This window comes from Diabrotica undecimpunctata, chromosome 6 (genome assembly GCF_040954645.1).
Source record: "Diabrotica undecimpunctata isolate CICGRU chromosome 6, icDiaUnde3, whole genome shotgun sequence".
In the NCBI taxonomy this organism is placed as follows: domain Eukaryota; kingdom Metazoa; phylum Arthropoda; class Insecta; order Coleoptera; family Chrysomelidae; genus Diabrotica; species Diabrotica undecimpunctata.
The window spans coordinates 7,867,617-7,895,475 of record NC_092808.1 but is presented as its reverse complement, the minus strand read 5'-3'; the positions used below and the strand labels follow the sequence as shown (position 1 = coordinate 7,895,475).

The following is a 27,859-nucleotide window of genomic DNA, read 5'->3' as shown; positions in this document are numbered from 1 at the left end:
ACATCACCCAGTAATTCAAATAATTAGATAGTTCTGTATATTTATTGTAAATTTCATAAAGTCAAAACCTTAATTAGGAATAATGCTCTGAGAACTTGTACAGATGCAATTTATATAATACGATTTGTTGTAAATAATTCAAGAGTTAGTCTCTTTAAAATCGAAGGATTCCGTTGAGAGTTTCATTTTTAGTATCAGTATCAAACCACAATTGACAAAAAGTGTTCAACATCTATTTTTGTATAAGAATATTAAGGTAAATACAGTTTTTTATTTACAATACTTTGTGTTCATATATTTCATTTCTTTAAAATTTATAATGTCGAAAAATTGTTAAGGGGGGCGGGGGTACGGTTTATTTTCAATATTTTAAACATTTTCTAAATTTTTTTTTTAAATTTTATTTATTATTAATATTAAAGTTTATTATTAATTTATTTATAACATTAGTACATTATAGTACAACATTATAAGAGTATTATCTGAAATGTTGATACAAAAATATTAAACATTAAGAAAATGGCAGCTAATTTTCCAAGATGGAAAAAAAGTTTTGACTTTGCGGTGTTCACATAACTTATAACTGGATCATGTTGACAAAAAACCAAAAAGATCTCGTTAGTTTAGGAGTTCTCCCCGAAGAAGTTTAGTCCGAATTTGTTTTGTTAAAACTTAAATAATTTAATGTAAAATTAATTATAACAACAAAATACATAATATCTTTACGTTGCGATCTAGTTGCTTATCTATAAAAGAAGTGTGCAAAATTTGAGATTAATCGACCAAGTAGTTTTTGAGATTCAGTGATACAACCGACTTAAAAAAATTATTCCGAGAAAAACGCGTTTAAAAAAAATAGCATAATTTTTTTGATACACCGTATCGTCTATTCCAGTCCCATATAGCAACGTGATTCTTACTAAAATATCTATCATTAATATCTGCCAGCGAAGAACTCTGCTTTTTTTGTTGCATCTGCAGCAATTTAATCCGCTTTAGTAATTCGATTGTTATCTGCCGAGAGCGCATAATTATGAGAACTTGACACTGTAATTATTCCAATTTCTATTTGAGTGATTTCTTTCTCATCTCACTAACTCACTTCACTCACTCGCCTCACTCACTGGCCTCACTTACAAACTTCACTCATTCATGCAAAAATAGTTCCCTTAAGTAAACCAAATAAAAACATTTAGATTTATCCATCTTTCCAATGGCACAACAGCCCAAATCGGGCATTTGCCTCCTTCAACAGTCTTCTCCAATCATTTCGATTTACCGCTGTTCTTTTCCATGAATGCGTTCCCAGGCAGTTCCTGGCATTCTCATCGACTTCGTTTTCCCATCTCTTTTTATGTCTTCCAACAGGTCTTTTTCCCTGCATTCTTGCATTTAGTAATTTTCTGGAGATTATATTCTCATGCATGCGGACCACGTGCCCTGCCCACCGTAATCTCTGCATTTTAGTGGATTGTGCTAGAGTTGGTTTGCTATATTGCTCGTATATTTCTCTATTATACCTAATTCGCCAGTTGTTGTTTTTACTTATTGGGCCCAGTATCCTACGTAATATTTTTCTTTCAAACACATCTAATGCATTGGCAGATTTCTGTGTCACCACCCATGTTTCACAACCATAACTTACTATGGGCCTAATTATTGTTTTATAGACCCAAAGTTTTGTTTTCCGGTGTACGTCTCGCGATTAGAATATGTGGCCCATCGCGAAATAGGCTTTATTTGCCAGCATAAGCCTTCTATTTATTTCCGGTTCTTCTTCATTGCTTGCGACCAGATCCACTCCTAGGTATGTGAATCTATTCACATGTTCTATATCGTCAATAAAGTGTTGTTGCGCCGGTCTATTTGATCTGGTTTGTATGAATAGTTTTGTTTTGTTTGTATTTATTGCTAGTCCTACTGCTTCTGCACTCTGTTTTAACTCAACGTAGGTTTCTTCTGCTGCATTCACTATTCTGCTCATTATGTTTATATCATCTGCGTATGCTGCTAATTGGATAGATTTGTTTGTAAGTATGTTATTTCCACTCACCGTCAACCGTCTAATTACATATTCAAGAAAAGGATTAAAGAGCGTTGCGGCCAGTCCGTCGCCTTGTTTCAGTCCTTGCGTTATCGTAAACGCATCAGTGATCTGTCCCTGAATATATACCTGTGCTTCTGTTTCTGTCATTGTCGTATTAATTTTGATACAAGTCCTTTTGCCAAATTCTTTCAATATATTAGGTAGAATTGTTCTATCTATTGAATCATACCCAGAAACGTTAAAATTAATCAGCGAAGAAAATATCGAAATATTTGTCCTTTTATTCAATCGCATTTATGATACAGGTAAAATACCCCAAGATTGGCTGGAGTCAATATTCATCCCACTACCAAAAAAGCCAAACCCACAACACTGCAATGAGTTCCGTCTGATAAGCCTTATGAGTCATGCAGTAAAAGTCCTACTAAAAATCGTACATAATCGTATCTATCGAAAGTGCGAAACAATCATCGGAGACGATCAGTTTGGATTCAGAGCCGGCATGGGAACGAGAGAAGCCCTGTTCAGTTTACTAGTTCTCGCCCAAAAATGCTACGACCAACAGAAAGATATATTTATATGCTTTATAGACTTTGAAAAAGCATTTGATAGAGTAAGACACGACCTACTATTAGAACGTTTGCAAGAAGTCGGTTTAGATGGAAACGACATCAAATTCTTAAAAAACTTGTACTGGAACCAAAACGCCAGAGTTAGGATCGAAGGTTCCACATCCGCAGAAGTAGAAATTAGGAGGGACAAGGATGTGTTCTGTAGCCTCTGCTGTTTAATCTTTACTCCGAGTTTCTATTTAAAGAAGCATTGGAGGATTCCAAGGATGGAGTCAAGGTGAATGGCGTAAATATCAACAGTATCAGATACGCCGATGATACAGTATTAATTGCGGATTCCGACGTAGGTCTACAACGACTCATCGACAAGACCAACTCGACCTGTGAGCAATTTGGTATGAAAATAAACATTAAAAAAACCAAAGTGATGTCAATCCGAAAAAACCAAAACGTACCTCAACCTTGCACAATAAATGGGCACATTTTAGAACAGGTCAATAGATTTAAGTACCTGGGATGTTGGATCGATAACAGCCTAAATCCTGATCTAGAAATAAGATCGAGAATAGAACAGGCCAGAAAATCTTTCGAAAAAATAAAAAAACTGCTTTGTGATTCTCGAATAAAACTCGAAATTCGACTACGTTTATCAAAATGCTACGTCTGGTCGACTCTTCTATATGCAGTTGAAACGTGGACCCTAAAAACATCAACCGTAAATAAATTGGAGGCCTTTGAAATGTGGATCTACCGGAGAATGCTCAAAATTTCATGGACATCGCATACCTCAAACGAAGAAGTGCTGCATAGAATAGGCAAGGAAAGAGAACTTTTTAACACAGTAAAAGTTAGAAAAACATCATACCTAGGCCACATACTGAGAAATAATAAGTACCAATATGCCCAACTTATAGTGAAAGGAAAAATCGAGGGAAAGAGAGGCCTAGGAAGGAAAAGACTATCGTGGCTCAGAAACATCCGACAATGGACAGGGCTAAATTTTGAACAGCTAATAAGAACAGCTGAAGATAGAGAAGATTTTAAAATTGTAGCAGCCAACCTCCATTGAGGAGAGGGCACTTTAAGAAGAAGAAGAATTGAATCATAGGCTTGTATAAAATCTACAAAGAGATTGTAAAGGTCCATGCCATATTCCCATGCTTTGGCTAGTATTTGTTAAACTATAAATAGTTGGTCAATGGTAGATCTATTTTGCCTAAACCCTGCTTGATATTGCCCGATGATTTTTTCCGTGAGAGGTTGGAGTCTTCGATTAATGATGTTTGTGAGTATTTTGTATCCCGAACAAAGTAAAGAGATGCCTTTATAATTCTTACACAACAGTTTGTCTCCTTTTTTATGAATAGGGCAGATTATACTTTTCTTCCAATGTTGGGGGATTTCTTCTTCTATCCATATCTCTCGTATTAGCTGGTACATCTGTTGTGTCAAATTCCTTCCTCCTTGCTTGAGTAGTTCTGCCGGTATTTTATCTATTCCCGGTGCTTTATGGTTTTTTTGTATGTGAATTCCCGTTTGGACCTCCTCTAGCGTTGTGGATCTAGATAATTCATTTTCTTCTCCATCTTCCCCCAGTTCTTGTTGTTGTACCTCCTGCCGTGCCTGCTGCTGCCTCTGTTGTAATGGTAGATATTTCCCTTTGTTTAGATTTATATATGTTATTAAAATTTTACTAAAATTATTGTTTTTGATGAATTTTTACTGCCCATTGGACTCGCTTAAATTTAGTTGATGATATACTATTATTATTAGCTTTGTTTTTCCAAATTTTCTAGAAGTTTCTCTCTTTTATCACACCAATATTAATCACCTTCACAGACATCCCTTGTATACCCGTATTCCACCAGTTTTTCTTCGGTGTACTTCCCTACTCATTCTAGTAAACGCTACACATCATAGTAGGGATACCAAACGAGTTACTAAAATATTGTGGAGCAGCAATGACAGAACAATTAACAACATTAATAAATAAAATCATAAAACACAATAAAATACCGGAAGAATGGAGAACGAGTGAACTAATTCAACTATTTAAAAAAGGAGATAATAAACAGCCAGAAACCTACAGAGGTATAAACTTGTTAAATACTACGCTAAAACTTATAACTAAAATTTTACAAGTACTCGTATATAGCAAATCACTGAGAAATCACTAGAGTACAATAGACCAGCATTTATAAATATTATAAAAACTATCGAAAACATCTACCAAAACAACAAAATGGAAATCAGAATAGATGGACAACTTACAAAACCCATAAAAATAGGCAGCGGAATAAGACAAGGGGATTTATTGAGCCCCATGCTCTTTAATTTCATCATGGATGAAATCATCAAAAGCGTTAATAACAAAGGGAACAGATACAGAATGGGAAATAAAGAAATCAAAATACTCTGTTAAGCAGACGACGCAATATTGATAGCCCAAGATGAAGATAGTCTGCAAAGACTGGTCCACACATTTAACATAAGAGTAAAAGAATTTAATATGACAATCTCATCTCAGAAAACTAAAACAGTAGTAGTCAGCAAAGAACCAACCAGATGTAAAATAGAAATTGATGGCATCAGTATTAAACAAGTAATGGAAATAAAATACCTGGGAATTACACTGTCTAGCTCTGGAGATCTGGACAAAAAAGTAAGAGATCAAGTACAAAAAGCAAATAGACTGGCAGGATGCCTTAATAACACTATATGGCGAAACAGACTCATTAACACTGAGATGAAATCAAGAATTTATAAAGCCAGTGTAAGACTAATAATGACATATGCCTCAGAAACAAGACCCGACCAAGCAACAACGCAAAGGCTACTGGAAACGGCAGAGATAAGAGTACTAAGAAGAATTGTAGCACTGTATAAATCAATGGACACAAAATAGAAAAAAGAAAGGAATAACCACATATGCAGAATGGAGGAGACCCGTATCGTCAAAATAGCAAGAGATAAGTCACCAATCGGCAGAAGTATCGAAGGACCGCGCAAAAGATGGAGTGACAACCGTCCATAGAGGTATTAATCCACTAATAAACAAGCAAAATTGCTTATAAAGAAGAAGAAGAGAAGTTTTTATAGTTTTTTAGTAATATACAGTTCTATTTATACTTTTTCTGCAATTCCATAGAACTTTGCAAGATGTAACTATTATTTTTTCTAGGTTAAAATCATGGAGAGATGGATTGGAAAAGTGGCAATTGTTACTGGCGCTAGTTCTGGCATCGGAGCTGCCGTTGCAGAAAGACTGGTAGACGAAGGAATGATGGTAATGAATTCTAAATATTGTACTTAAGAATTTACTATATATTCTTCTATTTATTTAAGGTCGTTAAGGCCTGGGGCATTTTGTTAAAACATAATCCTAATATTAACTAATTACAATTATTTTAAACAAAACTTTAACTTAAATATGTATATGTCGTAGGCAAGTATGAAATGCAGGCATTCTCGCAAAAGCCTAGTCATTTTCGTAATGACTTGGCAGTTTGTATAACGTTTTCATTTTTACGAAATGACTTCAACCTTTTAGGCATTTGCGAAACTACCGGAAACGGTAATTCTATTTTGAAACAGTGTTGCAATTTAGGCACAGATCATATAATATAAAAAAATGTTTTCCTTTCCTAAATGAATTATTAAAAGCTCTTCCAAAATCATATTCTTTTGGTGAATAAAAATTTAAAGTCAGTGCAAATGTCCTTGATTCTAGAGAATATTTGGCACCTTTTAAAAACCATCGAAACAATGCTTTGGGTGATTTTCGTAAAGAGGCCTAAAACAATAAAAATGCAGAAATAATTATACAAAAATACAAGTATATAATAATAATTTAATTCATTTTCTCTTCCCTTTTTTATATTATATGATCTGTGCCTAACTTGCAACACTGTTTCAAAATAGAATTATTACCCATGATATCATGAAATTATCGTTTCCGGTAGTTTCGCAAATGCCTAAAAGGTTGAAGTCATTTCGTAAAAATGAAAACGTTATACAAACTGCCAAGTCATTACGAAAATGACTAGGCTTTTGCGAGAATGCCTGCATTTCATACTTGCCTACGACATACAGATTGAACGAATTTAAAACGGAACATACGAAATCAATGTATTTCGGCTCAACTCCGCTCTAGGTGGTTGACCAACAAAAGGTTGTCAAATAATTATATTATAAAAATCCAATACTTCAGCGGGCTGCTGGATTCTGAATTCATTCAAAACTCTACCCAAATAGGTTGCCTAGAATCACTATGAAAACTAGACTACAAAAGCAGTTATTATGCTGTCAAACCACTTATCGCTTCCTTATAGTCGGAGAGATAGAGCCGAAATTTTGAACTGATCAGTAATATGACATTTCTCTATTGGAATATATTTATTGTAACTGAGACTTTGCCTTACAGGCGGACGCCCCTCGTGGTACAGGGGGTGGCTATACAGGGTAGAAGTTGTAATTTTTTTCGGAAAAATGAACGATCGATAATATGGCTGAAAATTTGCCCAGAGTAAGATCTTGGTATAACCAGACGAAATCCCAAAGGGCGGACGCGAGAGTGGATACATAAGGGGTGGCGGACAGGGGTGAAATTGAAATTTTTTGGGGAAAAATTAACGATAAGTAATATGTCCGCCATTTTCATGGCTCATTATTTAGCCCCTAAAAACTCTAAATCCAAAAGGGCGAACAGCTGGGTTGGTACAGAGAGCCATAAAACGGGGTCAAATGTACCACTTGCCTGCGCATTTTAGGTCTCGGTAACAATTTTCAAACTGATTTTATTATGATATTTTTATACCGATTGATTTGAAAATTTGTATGCTCACTTCTGTTACTATTCTGAGAAGCGTCAAGTAGAGTTTTCCTCAAAATTTTCCAAAAAAATTTCCGTAAATGAAAATTTTCGTAATTTTTTGAGGTAAAATCTAATTTATAGAATCCTTTCGATTTTCTGTAAGTTATACCATGATTTTTTTCCAAAAATTTTCAAACGATTTTTCCGATAAGGAAAAAAAATTAGAAAAACTTTTCTAAAACATTTGATAAAACTCTACGTCTGAATCTTTTATAGAATATTTTGTAGTTTTAAAATGATATTATGATAATGTTTTTTTTTCAAACTAAAGTCATATTTACTTTACAAATCACATTTTTTTCTTAAATACAAATATTTTACGAATTAATTTTTAATTGAATAAATGTTTGATATTTAATATTTTATTAAATTAAAGTAATTTTATAATGTTAACTATTAAATATTTTTGGTATAACAAATAGTAATTTTACTTATTTTTTATTACAATAAAAAGGTTTTTAAATTTATATTGCATAAATAATGGTTGTTCAGATATAAGAAAAATTTGATTTATTATTACATTAATAATCAAATACAAAATATATTATTTCTATTTATCAATAGGTAAAATTCAATTTGTAGAATTCCTTTAACATTTTACAAATAATTATTAATAAAAATCAATTTAATAGTGGAATTATCAATTTTTTAAGTTTTGAAATTTACTTTGTACTTAGATATTTTCAATATTTTTTTTAATTTTCAAATTTATTGAATTTTTTTTTCATTACTTAATTATAATTTTACAAATTCTGTTTGGACATTAATTTTGCATCATTATTATTTTAAAATATTATAATAATATCATTATTATTTTAAAATATTAAAATAATAATGATGCGCGTTCCATTTAGATCAGTAATTCTAGACGCATGCGCTAAATGTAATAAGTATCAAGATGCTTTTATCCAACTTGGTGAAACTGACTTTGATTGTAATGAAGTTTTTGAAACCTTAGAAACTTTCATATGTCACTTATATGGAACAGGACTGACGAGAACAATTCCAAAAAGAAAAGTAAACGATGTCAGATTTTCACTATTTAACCGGCAGTATAAGTTGCATGATATGAACGAGCCTTTTAAAAAAAAACTAAAAAATTTCGATGCTTCAAGCTTACCACCATGTCAAGATGAATTACACCAACATCTACTGCAAGCCCATTATATTTCAAATATTTGGACAAATGCTCATAAAAAAGTACCAACAGAATTGTTGAAGAACATGGTTGGGAGTTTGAAGATGAAACATATAAATTCAAATGGTTTAGTGGACCTCAGATGCCAGAATCAATTCGAGAAGTAGTGATTGAAAATGAAGCAGATAATGAATGTGATATTATTGAACGTGAAAGTGGCGAAGATGATAAATGTGATGACATCAGTGAGAGTGAGAAAAATGACGAAATTTTTAAAGTTTTTCTAAATTTTCTTTTCTTATCGGAAAAATCGTTTAAAAATTTTTGGAAAAATTCATGGTATAACTGACAGAAAATCGAAAGGATTCTACAAATTAGATTTTACCTCACAAATTACGAAAATTTTCATTTACGGAAATTTTTTTGGAAAATTTTGAGGAAAACTCTACTTGACCCTTTTCAGAATAGTAACAGAAGTGAGCATACAAATTTTCAAATCAATCGGTATAAAAATATCATAATAAAATCAGTTTGAAAATTGTTACCGAGACCTAAAATGCGCAGGCAAGTGGTACATTTGACCCCGTTTTATGGCTCTCTGTACCAACCCAGCTGTCCGCTCTTTTGGATTTAGAGTTTTTAGGGGCTAAATAATGAGCCATGAAAATGGCGGACATATTACTTATCGTTAATTTTCCCCCAAAAAATTGCAATTTCATCCCTGTCCGCCACCCCTTATGTATCCACTCTCGCGTCCGCCCTTTGGGATTTCGTCTAGTTATACCAAGATCTTACTCTGGGCAAATTTTCAGCCATATTATCGATCGTTCATTTTTCCGAAAAAAATTACAACTTCTACCCTGTATAGCCACCCCCTGTACCACGAGGGGCGTCCGCCTGTAAGGCAAAGTCTTAACCCAGTTACAATGAATATATTCCAATAGAGAAATGTCATATTACTGATCAGTTCAAAATTTCGGCTCTATCTCTCCGACTATTACGCAAGCTCCTCTTTCCTTTAAAGGAGACAGGTAGTTGAACAATATTTTATACAATGTCTATCACCGGGTATGGATTTATTTTTGTCCAAGATTTATATTAGTCCACTATTTCAAATGCAGTTCAAACAGACATATATTAAATTGTATGTTCCGTTTTAAATTCGTTCAATCTGTATATACAACATTCTTAACTGCTCTGAAGGACCTGGTGGACAATATTTCTCCATTCGCTTCTATTTTGTGCTTTTCTTTTCCAGTCCCTCACCTTCACGTGTTTAAGGTCTTCCTCCACTTTACTAATCCACCTCGTTTTGGGTCTACCTCTTCTTTTGGGGCCGATTAGTTTTCTGGTTATTACTAGTATAGGCATTCTGTTTGCTGCCATTCTTTCCACATGTCCCAACCATCTGATTCTTTGTGACTTGATGAACTTAGTAATGGCAGATTCTTTGTATAAAGCCATTAATTCATTGTTGGTTCTTCTCTCCCAACCATCTTCTGTCTTCCGTCCTCCGAATATGCGTCTCAATATTTTCCTTTCCAGAGTATCCTCTTTCTTCTTATTTAATGACCATGTCTCACCGGCATATATTACTGTGGGTCGAATTACTGTTTTACATATTCTGAGTTTACCTTGTCTAGAAACGTATTTTGAGTTCAGTGGGGCTCTTAAACTACCTAATTTTTTATACTCTTTTGCTATTCTGGCTTCGAGCTCCCATTTCTCTTTTCCATTTTCATCGAAAACTACACCCAGATATTCAAATTTGTCCACCCTTTTAAAACTATAGTTTTTGCCACTTACAGACCTCACACTAAAGTCTTCTTTTTTCCCTTCTGTCCCTCCCATGATCATATATTTGATTTTGTCTTCATTTGGATCCAATCCGAATTTCTGTGCTTCTTCAAATATATTCTTCTATAAGAATATTCTTCATTACATATATGTAATTTTTTAATTTTTATTTATAGAGTAGGTGCATACTCTCGTTTATTTGATAAAAACAATTTCATAGAAGAAGTCTAAGTACGTAGATCTTAAAACCACTTTAAAGTTCACTTTTTGATGTAAATAAAAAGACAAAACAACATAGAGCAGGTGAGAAAATTAGAAAGATATATAATGGCCGATAGGGTGAAAACTACATTTTTTTATATAGAAAATACGTCCCTTACAACCGATAATAAAAATTATAGACCTACAATGAATGGTCTCTTGTATAATAATCCGATATTAACTATTGTCGATTAAAATTTGAATAATAAATACTATTTACAGGATCTAATATCTAATATATTATCTATTTATTTAAAGGTAGTTGGTCTAGCTAGAAGAGTAGACAAAATGGAAGAGTTGGCACGCACCTTATCTAATAGAAGAGGAAGTTTTCATCCTATTCGCTGTGATGTTTCTATTAAACAAGATATTCTAGATGCGTTTCAAACTGTCAAAGAAACTCTCAGTCCTGTGCACGTCTTAGTGAACAATGCTGGCATAGCAAGAGTCACTCAAACTCTATGTAGCGGAGATTCTGAATCTTGGAATGAAACATTTTTGGTCAACGTTTTAGGTAAGTCTATACGGTGATTATAAGCTTATAAAATTTAATTCTTAACAAAAGAATTAAGAACATGACATCTACAAGCAGATGTGGTTGCTTAAATCATCAGATTATTTTGTTATATATGTGGTGAATATTTTTTGAAAGAAAACAGAAATCTGTTTTGATCTTGCGAAAAAAATTTTTTCTGGTCTATATCCAATTTTGAAACCAAAAAATCTCCATATTTGGAGGTAATCCAGAAACCATTACGATTATTGTTGTTTAACGCATTCGCATGCAAAAGTTGGAGTGGCAATCTTTCAGAGAGGTGTCAATCCATTAAGCAACAATCAGAATTGCTTATAGAGATGTCCAAGCTACCACAAACGTTTTTGATGAGAGCTTTTTTTTTTTCGTCTTTATATAGGGGGGGGGGTCTGGAATCTTAAAAAGACATTTCAGTCGAGGACGCAGCCTGACTGACTTTAGTGCAGGATTCGCTCTTCGTACTCCCGACGATAGTTCCCGAGGTACTTTAAAATGCCCTCCCGTCGCCGACTCTACGCCGAACGCCTACCTGCTAAACCAGACCCTCCTCTGTCATCCAGCGATCCGGAAGCGGAATGGCCGCTGTAAGGCCGGCATCACTTCCGAAGCACTACCTTTATTCATTCATTCTCCATTCATACACATCCACATTCCATTCATCAGCAAGGGGGCTCCCGGTCTCGTTCCAGGTAGCGCGTAGAAGACCCTTATCACTCCTAGTACGGCATCATTCTCAGACAGACATTTCCTCCTTCCCCACCGTCTGACACAAGCCTATCTAACTTATACAATGTGACCCACTTTTCTAGCTTCAACTTCCAGCATCTTTCACTCTCAACGTTGCCGCTGGTCCAGCTGTCTTTCTTCCTCTTCCTTTTTCTTGATCACTGCACGGATATAGCTGTGAATGTTAGTCCAACTTGATTTATTTTCAATCACTCTCTCAATCATTTCTCTCACTGTAACAAAATTCACACCTGTCTCTCTCTCCATTCTGTTCCTTTCCACTATTCATCTGCTGCAATCTAACATCGTATGTGTCACAGTGTCCGAGTATCCACAGTATAGGCATTCCTCTGTGTCAGCCTTTCAGAACCTAGAGAGGTAGGCCCTAAGACATCCGTGTCCTGTGAGCACCTGCGTCAGGAAATAATCCAGTTGCCTGTGGTCAGAGTCTACCCTATCTCTTACGTTCGGGATCAGCATTTTCGTCCACTGTGCCACATCCTCCGTGTTGTTCCATTCTTCTTGCCATCTTTCAATTGACCTTTCGCCCTCCTGTCTTCTCTCGGCTACAGTAAGGTTTGGACCTCTTCTCTCATAGAGCTCTTTTCTTTCTACCGCCAAAACATGCAACGAAACACATCCAGTGATGATCCACAAGGCCGCAGCAGACACAGTCCTGTAGGCTCATGCCACTCGCAACAGACTTGTCCTGTCCACTTGTGTCATGAGCCTCCTACAGGCCGTTATCTCTACCGCCTCGCTCCAGACTGGTGCCGCGTAGAGGACGATCGACTGTACAACACCGTTTAAGACCCTCCTCCTTTCGGATTTGGTTCCCCCAATGTTGGGCATCACCCTCCCCAACGCAGCCGCACTATTTGCAGCCTTCCGGACGACCTACATATTACACGTGGAGAGAAATACACCTTGCTCCAACTGATTATGCAGGGAAAGATCCAAGGAAAGAGAAGCATAGGAAGGCGTAGAATGTCATGGCTGCGCAACCTGAGAGAGTGGTACGGATGTACATCAAATGAACTTTTCAGAGCAGCCGTCTCAAAAGTCCGAATAGCTATGATGATTGCCGACCTCCGCCCTGAGATGGCACTTGAAGAAGAAGAAGAAGGACGACCTCCCTGATGAGAGCTAAATAGCTCGAAACACTTGTAAAATAATAGTGGAGCTTGAATTAAAAGGAAATATATCATCTACTTTCATTTTAATGTATTTTCTCTACGTAAAGAGTGCAAAAGATGGTGTTTTTTAAGGGTAAACTGTAAATGTATTCTCGGAATAAAAAGTTGTTCCTAACATCGTTTAATAGCTTCGAGTAAGCTTGTATTTGTACTTCATATAATTGGCTATCGAAGAGAAGTCTCCTGACTTCCCGTTGCTTCGTATAGAAGTCGCTATTAGCGTACTCAGGCATGCTATTTTGCTACATATATGCCAAATAGTTTATTCCATTTCAGTTCAAGCTACCACAAGTGTTCCTGATGAAAGCTGCTTAACTCGAAACATGTGTAAAACAATGGACGAGCTTGAATTGAAAAGAAATGCCACCGCCTACTTTCAAATACAATTTTGTTTTCTTTTGTTTCAGGATTGTGCATTTGCACACGAGAAGCAATACAAGATATGATAGAAAACGACGTCGATGGACACATAATTCATATGAACAGCGTCCTGGGTCATAGTGTTCCAAAAAATTTGCTTTTGAGCACGTATCCAGCCACTAAATCTGCTGTAAAAACTTTAGCAGAGTGTTTAAGATTAGAATTTAATGCAATGAAGTCCAAGATTAAAATAACGGTATGTATATTTTACTTATGTAAAGGGGGTTTTACGAATATACAACACACATAGGTACTTAGTTCGTCCTGTATTTATTTAATTATATATCTATCTATCCTTGTGATGGAACTTAATGGCATAATTATGAAAAAAAAAGAAAAGTGTAATATTTTATTATATTTGTGTAACCTGATTTAGGTTTGTATCGTGAAGTTGAAGCACATAATATTCAAAATATCTATCTTTCCGGAAAAAAATAAACAAAGAATTCCTTCGCACGCTTTAGATATACAACAATAAAACACTGAAAACTTTGTTTTCAAAACTTTAAGGTTTTATATATATTTCTGAAAATCATACACGGAAAGTTATTCAAGAAAACTGGAAAAATATAGTAGATGAGACCGAGTTTGGATTCAGAACAGGACAGGGTAAGGAAGAAGCATGTTTAGCTTTTAATATGCCCCCACAAAGATGTTTTGAATATGAATTAGGATTTCCATACCTGCTTCCTTGATTTTCAAAAGGCATTTGATAGAGCTCGCCATTAGAAACCTATAGAACTACTATGAGAAATAAATGTAGAGATTTGAAATGATAATATCTTCATTTATTGTTATTTCCGAACATAACCTCACTTAAGCTAGAAAATTATATAAAGATGAATAACTTTTTATACTTGTGCTCTGCAATTATGGTTTTGCTTGGCCCGTCGTTTGCCAGACGTAATTGGCTGAGGAGTTTGCGGCTCGAGTTATCCAAACCTCCTGTGTGCTACCTTCAGTTATATTTGCGTTTGGGTGAACGTCGTGGTTCACCTTACCACAAAAATCGTCCTAGTACAAACCTCCTCGTTGGTAGAGCTGGGAATCCATATTCGTTGGATCAGAAATACGAGCACTTTTTAGAGCACGTACTCTGATTTGGCGAATAGTGATTGGTAGTGTGCGCCATATTCAAGCTCTGGCCGGTCCCTGTGGGATCCTTGACTCCGAGCACCAGTGCAGTTATTATCCAGTCGGGTTTTCGAACTCTTTTAAGGCTGTACACCCTTCCAGATCACTGGAAGCTTAGTTTTTAAATAGCCTAGATCCCAAATTATCTAAGTGGTGAGTAAATTATTATTTCCTACTCATTCAGCTATTTTACAAACCATCGAACGAGATGGTCATCTGCGTCTGTGGTACTAACTTCGCCACGCAGGCTGGTATGAACACTCACATACGGAGGCTACGCTACCGAGCACCCAGACGAGATGACGACAACATCTGCATCAACAACAAATCTATTATTAAACAACTATAAAATGTAAGTTTTACTTGTATTTTTTTTAGAATTTGAGTCCAGGAATAGTGGCAACCGAAATTTTTGAAACTAGCGGCGTCTCTGCTGAAGCTCTTCAAGAAGCAATGGGTGGCGAGGTACCTGCTTTAGATGTTAAAGACATTGCAGATGGCGTTGCGTACGTTTTGTCTACACCGCCCAATGTTTTGGTAATTGTGCATTTTTTACTAGATATTATAATTTGAGACAAGCAAGGCTATAGTATTTTTCATATAAAAATGCGTGCACGTCATTAAGGATTTACGACGTCAGAACCCCACAGCGTTGCCAAAACATCAGAATAGTTAGTAAGTGAGGAAATTTTAAAATGCCAATTATTTGTCAAACTTTTATATAACAGTAAATATACTTAGTTTTAAGACTAATGCAACACACTAAAATACATAAGTAAATATTTTAATACAAAATTATATATTCTAAATTTTAAACTTACCTCTATTTAGAGCATTAATACTAAAAACGTCCCGCCATTATTTCTTGATCAAAATAATTCATTTTATATGAACGCTTATCAGCTTTCTACAGACTGTTTAGCTGTTTTGGCATAGCACAATCACAATACACAACAATAATTAGTTTTTAGAGCTATTAATCTAAATTTAATATGTATTTATAAATACAATTTATTAATATATAATATATTATGATCAAATTATGTAAGAAATCAAAACATAAACAAAATTCTTACTCTAAAAAAGCGGCAACACTTTAAACAATTTTGCCACACGCTGAACTGTCAAAAAATTTGAAGTATTCCAGTATCAGTTGCGTATAATTTTTTAATAATTAAAATTATTATTTTGTGGAATATTTGACTTAAAGAGTTATTTCATAAAATTTATAATTAATAATAATAAATGTTTTTGGATATTTAATCAATATATAATTCTAAAATTCCCAATATAATAATGATTACCTACATTTTTCTGATTATTATACCATGTTGACACCTATGAAAGATCGAGCAGTTCCGTATGGGTTTCGTCTTATTAGCTGTTTTAGGAAAATTTAAACTCTAAGGTTGACGTTCTGGAAATTTTAAATATAAGTGACGTCACTTTATATAAATTGTGACGTGTATGCATTTTATATGAAAAATACTATATACGGTTTCCCAAATTTTTTTATTTTAAACAATAAGAATACACTTAATTGACAAGATTAATCAGCATTCTTTCTTTAACCTAGTTTTTCTAAGATTGCTTGTAAATTAGATGTCACCTGGTCTGTCTTAGCCTTTCTGACATGAAATGTCCACTTCTTTTTTTGGCTACACAGCACAGCACTGACTCTGCTTTTCACTAACTGCTCACTGTCCTTGTACTGCACAACAGTAACCAAGCCTTTCACAACTTAACAGATTAAACAAGCTCTAAGGGTTTCGTCATCTTGAGCCTTCGCATTTGGGGTTGGTTGACAAGAAGCTAAATTACTGCATGGTTGGGAAATTTGACTTGGATTAATGCAAAAACGTTTGCTAACCCATACATAATATCCAAGAACTAGGTGACAAACTGGGACTTCTCCAAACCGACCATCTTCCTTATTATTAATACGTCCCTGATAGAATACTTGAAAATGACAACTACAAGCTATACTGAGACGGCACTGTGCTCACAGACAAACTAGTGGTACATAATAGACCGTATCTCATACTAGTTAATAAACTTACCAGACAAAAAGATCGCCAAGTATAGAGATTAAAAATACAAATCAGGAGACAATGGAGAATGAAAAGTAGCCAGACAGTACCTATTTCCATCTAACACTGGTGTTATTCCCAAAAACCTCCTAGAGAACATAAAACAGCTGATTCTCAATGAACATCTTTATAAGGCTATACAGAAAGCTATACTCCTCGCGACATCTAGATGTGTACGAAAATTTTTGGGAGATACTCAGCGTATAAAGTCACCTAGCACTCGATAACTCGGAAAGAGTTATCGAGTTCAACCCTTTTGATACCGTAGGTATGTGGGATGAGTGAATTTTCCCCTTAGAGAGAGTGTGAGCCGTATGGATAAATCTGGAATAATAAGAAAGATGTTTCCTGAAACTCAGGGTTTCCTACTTGCCATTCAGAATCAGGTTATTCCAACTAAAAATTACCTGAAGTATATTGTTCAAGATCCTCAAATCTAAAATGATAAATGCCGATATGGATGCCAAGCCCAAGAAACCATCCAACATATTACCGGTGGCTGCCAGGCGTTTTTGTTGGTACTGATTATAAGGAGCGCCATGACTCATGGTCGCCATGATCCATCCTAGCTTTTTTTGACATGAAAGACTCACTTCTTTGTTGTGGCTACACAGCACAGTACTGACTCTGCTTTTCACTAACTGCTCACGTCCTTATTGTGGCTACAATGCACAACAGTAAATAAGCCTTGCACAAGTTCACACATTACACAAGCTCGAAAGGTTTCGTCCGCTTAAGTCTTCGCATCTGGAGTTGGTTGACAAGAAGCTGAAGTATTACATGTTTTGGAGCCTCTCTTCATGTCTCCTGGACTTTCTTAATTCTATTTTGAATTGATTCGACTTTAATGGCTTCCCAATTAATAAATAATAGACAATGATTATAAATCAACAATATAAAGAGGCAAAATGGTATCTAGAAAATATATTTGTTTTAAGACAAGTAATGGAAAAGCCTTGCCTAGCCTTCTTGTATTCTTAGATTTTGAAAAGTTTTACAGTAGGTATTACATACATACATACATACATACATAGTATTATTATTATTGTGCGCCACCTGCCTGTCAAGTTGCTTTCGAAATTTTCACACTAGCCTACTTTGTCCTAGAGATCTTTGCTGAAATCTACTGCTCTACTTAATTTCAAAATCCCTCCTGTTCAAAGTCCCCCAACTTTTTACAATTCTACTTAATATTTAATTTTATAGAATATATTTTTATTTATGTTTTTAGGTAAGTGAGCTAACCATAAGACCTCTTCACGAGATAATTTAAAAAACAATTTCTCTGGACATAGTTCGTCAGTTAATTGCAAACAAATGCTTTACAGTTGTTATTTTATTGTTATTATTCGAGAAAGTGATAATATAGCAATAAAAATAGACTACTTCGATCGTTTATTGTAAAATCCTCCTCCGTTTAGGTCTTATTCAAAAATGGAAGTTAAACAAATTCTAGGTGGTACTTTGGATGTAGAAGCATGAATGACAAAGGTAATTTTGAAGAAACGACTGCAAAAATTTCCCGGGCTACCGGAAACAAAACTTGGCTTCATTAGAAGTGTGGTACAATTTATTAAACAAAGAGATAAGCAATTTAAGAATAATATTACATAAATATGTACTTACAGAGGTGGAATTTTTCGTAAAAGATATATAACAAACATTAACAGTACTCCTTTACAATTAGATTAATATATTTTAAAATAAATCAACGGCAATGTCAGCAGATAGATGGTAAATTTATTTTTAAATTAAATAGAATGCAAAATGTTACAAAAGACCTTACTCAGTTAGTTGACGTCTGCTTTACACTTTATTACATTGTTTGTTTTTATAATGTAACATATTTCGAGAAATAGCCTTAGAAATAACCTAGTTCTTAAGAGCGTAGGCGCAAAATTTCGGGCCAATGCTTTTTAAATGCATTCATTTTTTTCGAATCCTAAAAAAACTAATAAGTATTTTTGAAAAATTTAAACGCAAAATGAAAAAATACATTATTACTGAGGGCCGAAAGTCCCTGAAAACTTCTATGTTTATTTTAATAAGTTACAGGGGAGAAAAAAAAAAGAGAAAATTTAGTGTGATTTTTAATTTCAAATATCTCATTAAAAAAAAACTTTTTGTTTATTCTAAGGGACTTTCGGCCCTCGGTAATAAGGTAATCTTTCATTCTGCGTTTAAATTTTTCGAAAATATTTGTTAGTTTTCTCAGGATTCAAAAAAAAATAATTGCATTTAAAAAGCATTGGCCCGAAATTTTGCGCCTACGCTCTTAACCTGTTCTTATAATTATTATTTACTGTTGTTTAAGATTTTAACATTATTATAGTCAAAGTGGTGAATTGTGTTAATAAAATGTTCGATAACACCGCATGTGTCACTTTTATGCTGGTTAATACGTTGTTTTAGCCATTGGCTTGTCTGTCCAATATAGCAACCGTCGTGCGTCGCAGCCTAAACATGTTAGTTTGTAGATTCTATTGGTAGTGTTCATTGCTGGTGTCTTATCTTTAATAAGAGGGAACAAACTTTTGCTACTAATACAGCTGTACCTTCTAATTTTGATGTTAGTATATGGTTTGGAGAGAGCAGTACATTTATTTCCCAGTTTGCAAACTAAGCATAATCATTTATTTAAAATCTTGGGGAGCATTTCTATCCAATGGTCCACCATAATAGTGTGAATTCGAAATTAATTGTTTTAGTGTTGTATATATACAGTTCTTCTTCTTCTTCTTCTTCTTTATAAGCCATTGTCATTCCGCTGCCTATTTCTATAGATTCTGTAAGTTGTCCATATATTCTGACTTCCATTTTGTTGTTTTGGTAGATGTTTTCGATAGTTTTTGTAATATTTAGAGGAACTTATCTATTATACAGAAGATAGATTACATCTTTGAGTCTTAGTCTATCAAACGTTATCTTTAGGTCAATCAGACACAGTAATGCTGGTCTTTTATACTCTAGTGATTTCTCAGTAATTTGCTTTATAACGAATATTTCATCTGTACATGATCTTCCACTACGAAAACCTCGTTGTTCATCTGCTAAACTTATCCTCTGATTTATTAGCACTTATTATTACGGTCGCTCATAAAGGGCACAATCTTTTGAAAAAGAATTTTACAAGATTAAAAACAAAAACCCCTCTATTAAAAAGATCGCATGTTGTATATGAAATTCCCTGCTCGAATTGTGATGGAGTTTATATTGGACAAACCAGTCAGCTACTTAACTCAAGAATACGTTCCCACAAATATGACAAAAAAAACTCAACCGCCCTCACAAAACATGAAAACGAAAAAAAACATAAATTTGATTTTGAGAAAACCAAGATCCTAAAAAGTGAACCCAACAGGAAGAAGAGAGAGCTTCTAGAGTCTATACAAATAAAAAAAAATAATAATGCAATAAATGATAAAAAAGATGTCAAAAATTTGAACAAAATATATTTTAACTTAATTTAAAAACACATAAAAAGACAATCTCAGAACGCCTATGATGTTAAAATAACTGATTGTTTAAACGATAAACTAACATCAATAAACAACACATTAGATTTAAAATACATTTTACATGTAGTGACTTAGTGGGTATGTCCTATGTTTTTAATATTATTTTAATTGTGACGTCTACTTGTTAGTACCGAATTTTTACATGCTTGGTAAGTCAAAAGTTTAACTTGTAAACCGTATTATGTCTGTCATAAAATGGTTTTTTAGTCAATATTACTTCTTGAAAAAGGCATGGATTTCCTGCCGAAACGTCGAAAAAATATATGAAAATGTCTTAGTATCAAATCAAATTTTTTTTATGAACCTAAGCCCAAGGAAATCTGCTAAAATATATATATATATATATATATATATATATATATATATATATATATATATATATATATATATATATATATATATATCTTATATATTATATAATTCGATAGTCTTAATCAAAATCCTAACAGCGAATACTGTCTTATAAATTTACGACTCCAACTTAAAGCTCAAGCGAGAAATTCCCGGCAAGAGCCTCTAAAAGGAATCTAACAACCTGTCAACAAAAATTATTCCATGCAACTTCTGCACACTCCATTGTTCTCTGACGTCCCAAAGTGAAAAATTAAAAAGTATCCATCGAAGGTATACCCAAACAACCCCATACCCGCAAACTGGTACCGGTATCTCATTATAAATCGTTACTTTTCTCTCCAATACTATACTTGTAAATATAATACAGGGTGTTCAAGCAAAGATGTAATGAGCACAAAACAATTTTCTGGGAAATAAATGTATGAAGACTTTTACAATAAATTTATTATAGTTGAAGAAAAATTTTATTATATAGCTATTAAACGTGGAGTGAGACAGGGCTGCGTACTAAGCCCCATGCTATTTAACGTGTACTCAGAGATTATATTTCAAAACGCACTTCAAGGCTTAGAAGAAGGTAAAAAGTGAATGGTACATTAATAATTAAGTCGATGACATAGTTATAATTATTGCAGAGAGTCCTGAAGGTTTCCAAAAATCAACACCACCAAAACGAAGATATTAGTGGTAAAACGGAATCGGAATCAACCCGTGCACATAAATGTATACAGTATGTAAGTTTAAATACCTGGGCAGCTGGATCAGTAAAGATCTTAGTCATGAATTAGAAATCCAAGCCCGAATTGAAATGGTCAGAGCAAACTTTTTAAAAAATGCAAAGCCTCTTATGGGATATGTCACTTGATCTGCAATTAAGATAGAATTTTGTAAAGTGCTACATATATTCCACATTGTTATAAGGACTTAAAACATTTGAAACCTGAGTAAATAGACAAATGTTACGAATACCTTGGACTTCCCACACAACCAACTTGGACGTTCTCCACTAATTGAGCGGAGAACGTGAGCTCATTGAAATCATAAAAAAGGATCGATCTAAGGAATATAAAGGCTTCGTTGAGAGTGCAGACATACAAATAAAGACTTCCTAGTGTCTCTTAAAACAGAGAAGGTGTAATGTAAACATAGCAAGGAAATAAAGAAGAAAAAAATAAGGGGTAGTTAGCCTAGAAAAGAGTAATAATTATTTAAATAATTATTATATATTCCAAATTGAATAAAGAACAAATAATTCATAGTTAGTTAGTAACATAGTTAATGTATACATTTCACATTAAACAAAGATTGAAAACTCGACCTAGTTTAAGTGTATTACACGAGTCTCAAATATCAGGTCGCCACGGTTGTTTAAAAGAAAAAAATCACATTTAAAACATAGACCTTTGCTGGAAAATAACACGGGGACTCAGTCAGCAAAAATATAAAAACCTCGATCTTGGTACTACGATCGGAAATTGAGAATACGAGTTCATAAAAAAGGAACGAAGAGGGCCAGGCGGGGCAGTAAGAACGGAGGCACCTGAGAGTGCTCCACGCGAGAAGCACGGCGATCGAGACAATACGCAGCCAGGGAGCGCGCTATTGTAACTCGACGGGGTAGTATGCCGTATTAGTGCCGGTATCTGGAGTTTCGATAATTCCTGATAGCGCGCGGTACTTCAACAGACTGATCCTGAATTCCAGTAGGACTGGAGGCGTATTCATTAGCTAGAGCCTAAATACGCGAAGGTAACTAAGATCTATATACTAACCCAAGGAATATATAATAATACGGATTGTCCACCCTTTAATTTCTTGCTTTGTCTCTTCTCGTCTCCCTTCGCACCTGATCGAATTATTATTGGTCATAACTGATATCTTGTTATCTTAGTTGTAGTATACAGTGTATTTAATACATTGTAAACTCGAAATTTGGTTTTATTGTTCTTCCCGGCCGTTACAGGCAGAGACTAGAAGAGATACACATTCTTCGCTTATGCAGTTCTCCGGCTTCTAAAGCAAGCCCATAGACTCAACTCTTTGCAGGACCTGAGACCCAGAAGTCCTTAATCCCCCTTCTCCCCAAATCTCCCTACCCTCTTGTAAATCCGCGAGGGCGAAACAGTCAGCTCAGAGTAGTGGAACCTGTAAGCCTTGCCCGCTCGCAGGGATAAGTATCCCCTACGAATTGTAGACGCATCCAAGGATTTTGAGACAGGCGTCTTTTACAATGATGACAGCAGCGTTTATTAGAATGGTGACAGTAGGGTTCCCGCGAATATTATAATCGGTTCTCCAATTATTTACAGTGGATCCCTCCCAATTGTAACAGTGGTGACCCCCGATTTATTAGAAACACATGTAGAAACAAAGCAAAACACATGTAGATAAGAACCACGAAGCGATTCAAAATGTGAAAAAAAAAAATAGTAGAAGAAATACAGAAGATATTATAAGAAACAGAATAATACGTTGATCAAGAATAATACTAAAAAATCCCATTAAACCTCTAAAAATCATACAAACAAGCTAAATTTTGCCGAGAATAAAGTTTACCACTTTTATCCTCGGGCTTTCCTCTAAAACCCCCCTCGTAGGGGGGTAAAAACGCAAAAAAAATCGATTTACCAAAAGTCTGTACACCGTAGAAAAAAATACCCTCGGGCTTCCCTCTAAAACCCCCCTCGTAGGCGGGTAAAAACGCAAAAAAAATCGATTTACCAAAAGTCTGAACACCGTAGAAAAAAATGTTTTAAATAAAAAATGTAGCTGAGATAATTTTAAACAAAAACGTTTATTAGCAATTTTTGTGTAAAATGAACCGTTCTCTCACAAACAACGCTTGAAGCGACCGTCGATTTTGAATTTCAGTTACGCGCGCGAAATTAATGTTCAATAAAATTTGTATCAGCTGGACAGTAAAAATTAAATATCTTTTGATGCAAGTGTTCCATCAACAATAATCAAGATACGGTTTAAAGGTAAAGAGTTCAGTTTTAGTATGCAATTTTTGTGTTTTGACGCAAATAAACTCAGATTTTTATCATTCCAGAATTAAAACTATTTAATAAAGAAATAAAATATGTTGAGAAAATTAAATGTCTAGGCATGACATTTGACAACAGATTATCCTGGAACCACCACATTCATGATCTAAAAAGTACGTGTCAATCTGCACTTAACATTATAAAAACTGTTGCACACAACACGTGGGAAGCAGATAGTAAAACACTGACCCTTATGTACAAGTCATTGATCAGGTCCAAACTCGACTACGCTTGTATTATTTATGGTTCAGCAAAACCATATATCATAAAACAACTCGATCGAATACAAAATAGTGCTTTGCGAACTATACTAGGTGCTTTTTATACTAGCCCTACTGAAAGTTTACACTGTGAAGCTGGAGAAGTCCCCTTGGAATTCCGAAAAAAACAACTTTCACTAACATATGCGACATCAATACAGGCAAATCCTATGAATCCTGTTAACCACTATGTAAATTCAGACCGTTTTAGGAATATCTTTAAAACTCATGCTAGGCTTGACCTTCCTTTTTATGAAAGGGTAAATAGATACCTCAATGAACTTGAATTCAAATTTCCAGATACCTATTGTATACTAGATATTAACACTGTTACCCCTTGGACTGTTCCCATCCCATCTATCAATACCAAACTCTCCATATATAAAAAAGCAGATAACCGTCCCAAAGCATTATATCAATATGTCCTCCAAGAATTCAAGACATACAGTAACCATACTCTTATATATACCGATGCCTCTAAAACTATAGATGGAGTGGGAGCAGCATTTATGTCTAATAAAACAAAAATATTAATGAAACTCCCTAAATTAACATCCATTTACACAGCCGAATTAACTGCTATTCTCAATGCAATAAATTTTGTGGTAGAAAATAGTATCAAAAACCCTGTCATTATTACGGATTCCCTAAATTCTGTAATTGCCCTAAATAACTTATATCCTAGTCATCCAAGTCTACTACTTATTAAATCAGCATTAAGCCAACTGCAAACTATGAACATAAATGTCAACTTTGTATGGATTCCTTCCCATATTGGAATTGCTGGTAACGAAGAAGAAGATTCCTTGGCAAAACTAGCAATCTCGAGTCCGGAAGCTGTAGAAATCAGAAGCATTCCATATCTAGATATAAAACCTGTAATCAAGAACTTAATAATCAATGATTGGCAGACCAAGTGGAATCAATCAACATCCAAACTACGAGAAGTAAAACATTCCATATTACCTTGGAAATCAACCCCAAATAAGCGTAAACATCAAACCATCCTATCTCGTCTGAGAATAGGCCACACCGCCATCACCCATAAACATCTTCTAGAGAGTGAATTAAACCCAAAGTGCAACGTATGTGATATTGTGCTCAGTGTTCGCCATATTTTACTGGAGGGTCCTTTATATCGCATGGAGAGACTTCAATATAAATTACAAGATACCAGACAGGCAATATTAAGTGACGGAACTGATATGAAAAATTTTACATTATACTTACATTCCATAAATGTACTAAATAAACTGTAAAACTCTAAATTGTACAACGCCAACGACCCTATGAGGTTGAGGCATAAATAAATAAATAAAAAAAAAAAAAAATTTCACAGATTTTATAAAAATGGAGCGAAATTTTTCCATTTTTTATGATTTTCATGAGATCTATACAATATATCCCTTTCATTGACTGACCACTCTGAAGTTTCGATTACTATTATACTACTACTATTATAGAGCCTTACCTTCAAAACCTATAGCACGAAATTTTAGTTTTGAGTTTTTGCAAACTGAGTTTTAAAAACGATGGATTTAAACTTTCACATAACAAACGATCTAAAACGTTTAAAACTTTTTTTTTTTCAATTACACTAGCAAGTTTTTCAAAAGAACCAAACTTTTGCTATAAACTACACCGAAAAGCGTCTTCTTGGAGACATTTCTTATGACTTGCGATCGTTTGTAATGTAAAACATTAAATTCTGCATTTTTTATTCATATTCAGAATCGTAAAAAATGGCAAAAATAAATCGCCCACGTTTATTTATATAACACCTTTATAACAACTGAGTTTATTTGCGGCAAAATACAAAAACTGCTTACGAAAGCTGTGCTCTTTACCTTCAAAACGCATCTTGATTTTTGTCGATAGGACACTTGTATCAAAAAATTTCGAATTTTTACCGTCGAGCTGATACAAATTGTATTGAACATTGATTTCACGCGCGTACCTGACATTCAAAATCGCCGGCCGCTTCAAGCGTTGTTTCTGAGAGAACTGTTCTAAACAAAAAGTGCTAATAAACAGCTTGATCGTGGGATTTTTAGGGATTAACTCTCTGACGACTGGACTATGAATGGTTAGTAATTTTTTTTAAATGCATATACAATTTCATATTTTCCCTTAATCATCCTTTAAACTTTCATTTTATTTGTTTACAACTTTGATCGATTTAATAAAACCGTTGATTTCGCTACATCCACCTTGTATAAAGTACCTTTTTTAAATCTTACCTGACTCACTGTCAAGTCGTTCTAATGAAATATCTTTTCACAATTAATCTGCTGGAAGAGAACATTTGCTCGTAAAAGAATTTATCCCAACAGAAAAAACGATAAAAGTTTCGATAATATAGATACAGTGGCGTTCAGTGAGTCGCTAAAATGTGTGTTACTAATACGAGGATTGCTCAGTGGAAACTTGTTCGATTACGTTCTTGATGATTCCATCGCATTGGAAATGTAACTGAGTGAAGTACTATATTGTATATTTTTATTTATTATTCGAATATTATTGATCTCTTCCTTTTTATGAGAAATTGTGCTTGTTCATTGATGCACTGTTGCCTCTATAGAAGACTGTCACTTCATTTACTGTGTTGCATGCCGATACTTCTTGTAGCAGGTATATAATTTAAAATACCCAATTGGGCTATATCAGAAAACGTTTTCGGAATCGATGTTCCATCATCAGTGCACTAGGCAGGTATACATGTATTGAGCCACTAAATATGTAGGTAAAAACCCGTTAAAATTTGTTGTTTAAATTTAGATTACATTATGTTGTGATAAATTCTATGATGTTAAAGTTACCAGTGGATTTGGTAACATGGCGACGTATGACTCCACGTGAAGTTGCTGGTCCTGAGACGATGTGTCTACGAGAACATGATGAAAGCAACTGGCAGAACTTTGGGTTGTTACATCAACGTCATTGGTTATGTCGAATTTGTCAGGTGCGTTCTCTGTAGGTACAAAAAACGCTGGACATATGCTCAAATGGGCCGTTTATCAGAGACCATAGCATTTTGGAAATTAGACTCATAAATGCTTACCCTAAATGACGAACATATATCTGGATGTTTCGAACTAAGAGACTCACAGGTTACTTCTGGGAAGAGTGGTTGTAGCATATTTAGTAAGTCATTTGTGTTCACCTGTGGATCCACCCGGTATACGTGAAGATTTACCATTTTTGGAACTCCTTTAAGCTCCTTACCGTTTATTTTAATGGATTCATTTTGCCTACTATAAGTTGCCTTCTTTGTTTGTTTCTTTTCACTTCTTTCCATTCATTGTTGTTTACTGGGTGAAGTAACCTCACCTAAACTTATAATTTCATTACATTTTTCTTTTGTTGCGGCATTCAGTATAGCACACGAAACATCATGTCTTGGCAATTCCGATTTTATTGAGGAGCTGACAGGCTCAGTATAACTAAGTACAAATAGAGAATTTTGTGGAGTTTATGATTCAGGCAACTGTTACTCTTCTAAATTTGAAGGTGACAGTAAAGTTAAGATTAAATATTCTTGAAGATAGGAATATTGTTCAAAACGAAAATGGTAGAACAAATTTTACAGCAAAATTAATTGCAAATTTGCAAATTAATAAAATTAATGAAAAAATGTTAATCTTTTTGTAGTTAATGATGAATATTTTGAGTATGATATTCTACTTGGATTAGATTATATTTTGAATTTTCAAATGAAACAAGATTTTGATATAGAAGTTTATCAAAAATTGAAGGCAAATATAGAAAAAGAGATTGAAAAATTTATTTTTTTTTTATATTACAGGGTCCAACTTGTAATTAAATACATTTTGGAGACGGCTATCACCGTATTCCCATTCTTCTCCGCCAATCCTCCCGGTCCAAGGCATG

The 27,859-nt window shown here is 34.4% G+C and overlaps 2 protein-coding genes across 2 annotated transcripts in view; one reads left to right on the top strand and one right to left on the bottom strand.

The window, feature by feature from the left end:
- Ca-beta (Calcium channel protein beta subunit) overlaps nucleotides 1-27,859 on the bottom strand; it is a 577,851-nt gene that overhangs the window by 496,895 nt on the left and 53,097 nt on the right. The gene's annotated exons all lie outside the window — the stretch shown is intronic.
- Nucleotides 205-18,145, top strand: LOC140444731 (farnesol dehydrogenase-like). Its single transcript, XM_072536495.1, has 6 exons — nucleotides 205-256; nucleotides 5,801-5,905; nucleotides 10,947-11,202; nucleotides 13,553-13,761; nucleotides 15,078-15,236; nucleotides 18,021-18,145. Exons 2-6 carry the CDS (start codon nucleotides 5,810-5,812, stop codon nucleotides 18,060-18,062), a joined length of 762 nt encoding a protein of 253 aa, XP_072392596.1. The 5' UTR covers nucleotides 205-256; nucleotides 5,801-5,809; the 3' UTR covers nucleotides 18,063-18,145.

Bases quoted from the DNA above. Each gene is read 5' to 3' on its own strand.
- LOC140444731 (XM_072536495.1), top strand. From the start codon at position 5,810: ATGGAGAGATGGATTGGAAAAGTGGCAATTGTTACTGGCGCTAGTTCT. The intron at 13,762-15,077 runs GTATGTATATTT...TATTTTTTTTAG, and splicing joins AGTCCAAGATTAAAATAACG to AATTTGAGTCCAGGAATAGT. The intron at 15,237-18,020 runs GTAATTGTGCAT...TTATGTTTTTAG, and splicing joins CTACACCGCCCAATGTTTTG to GTAAGTGAGCTAACCATAAG.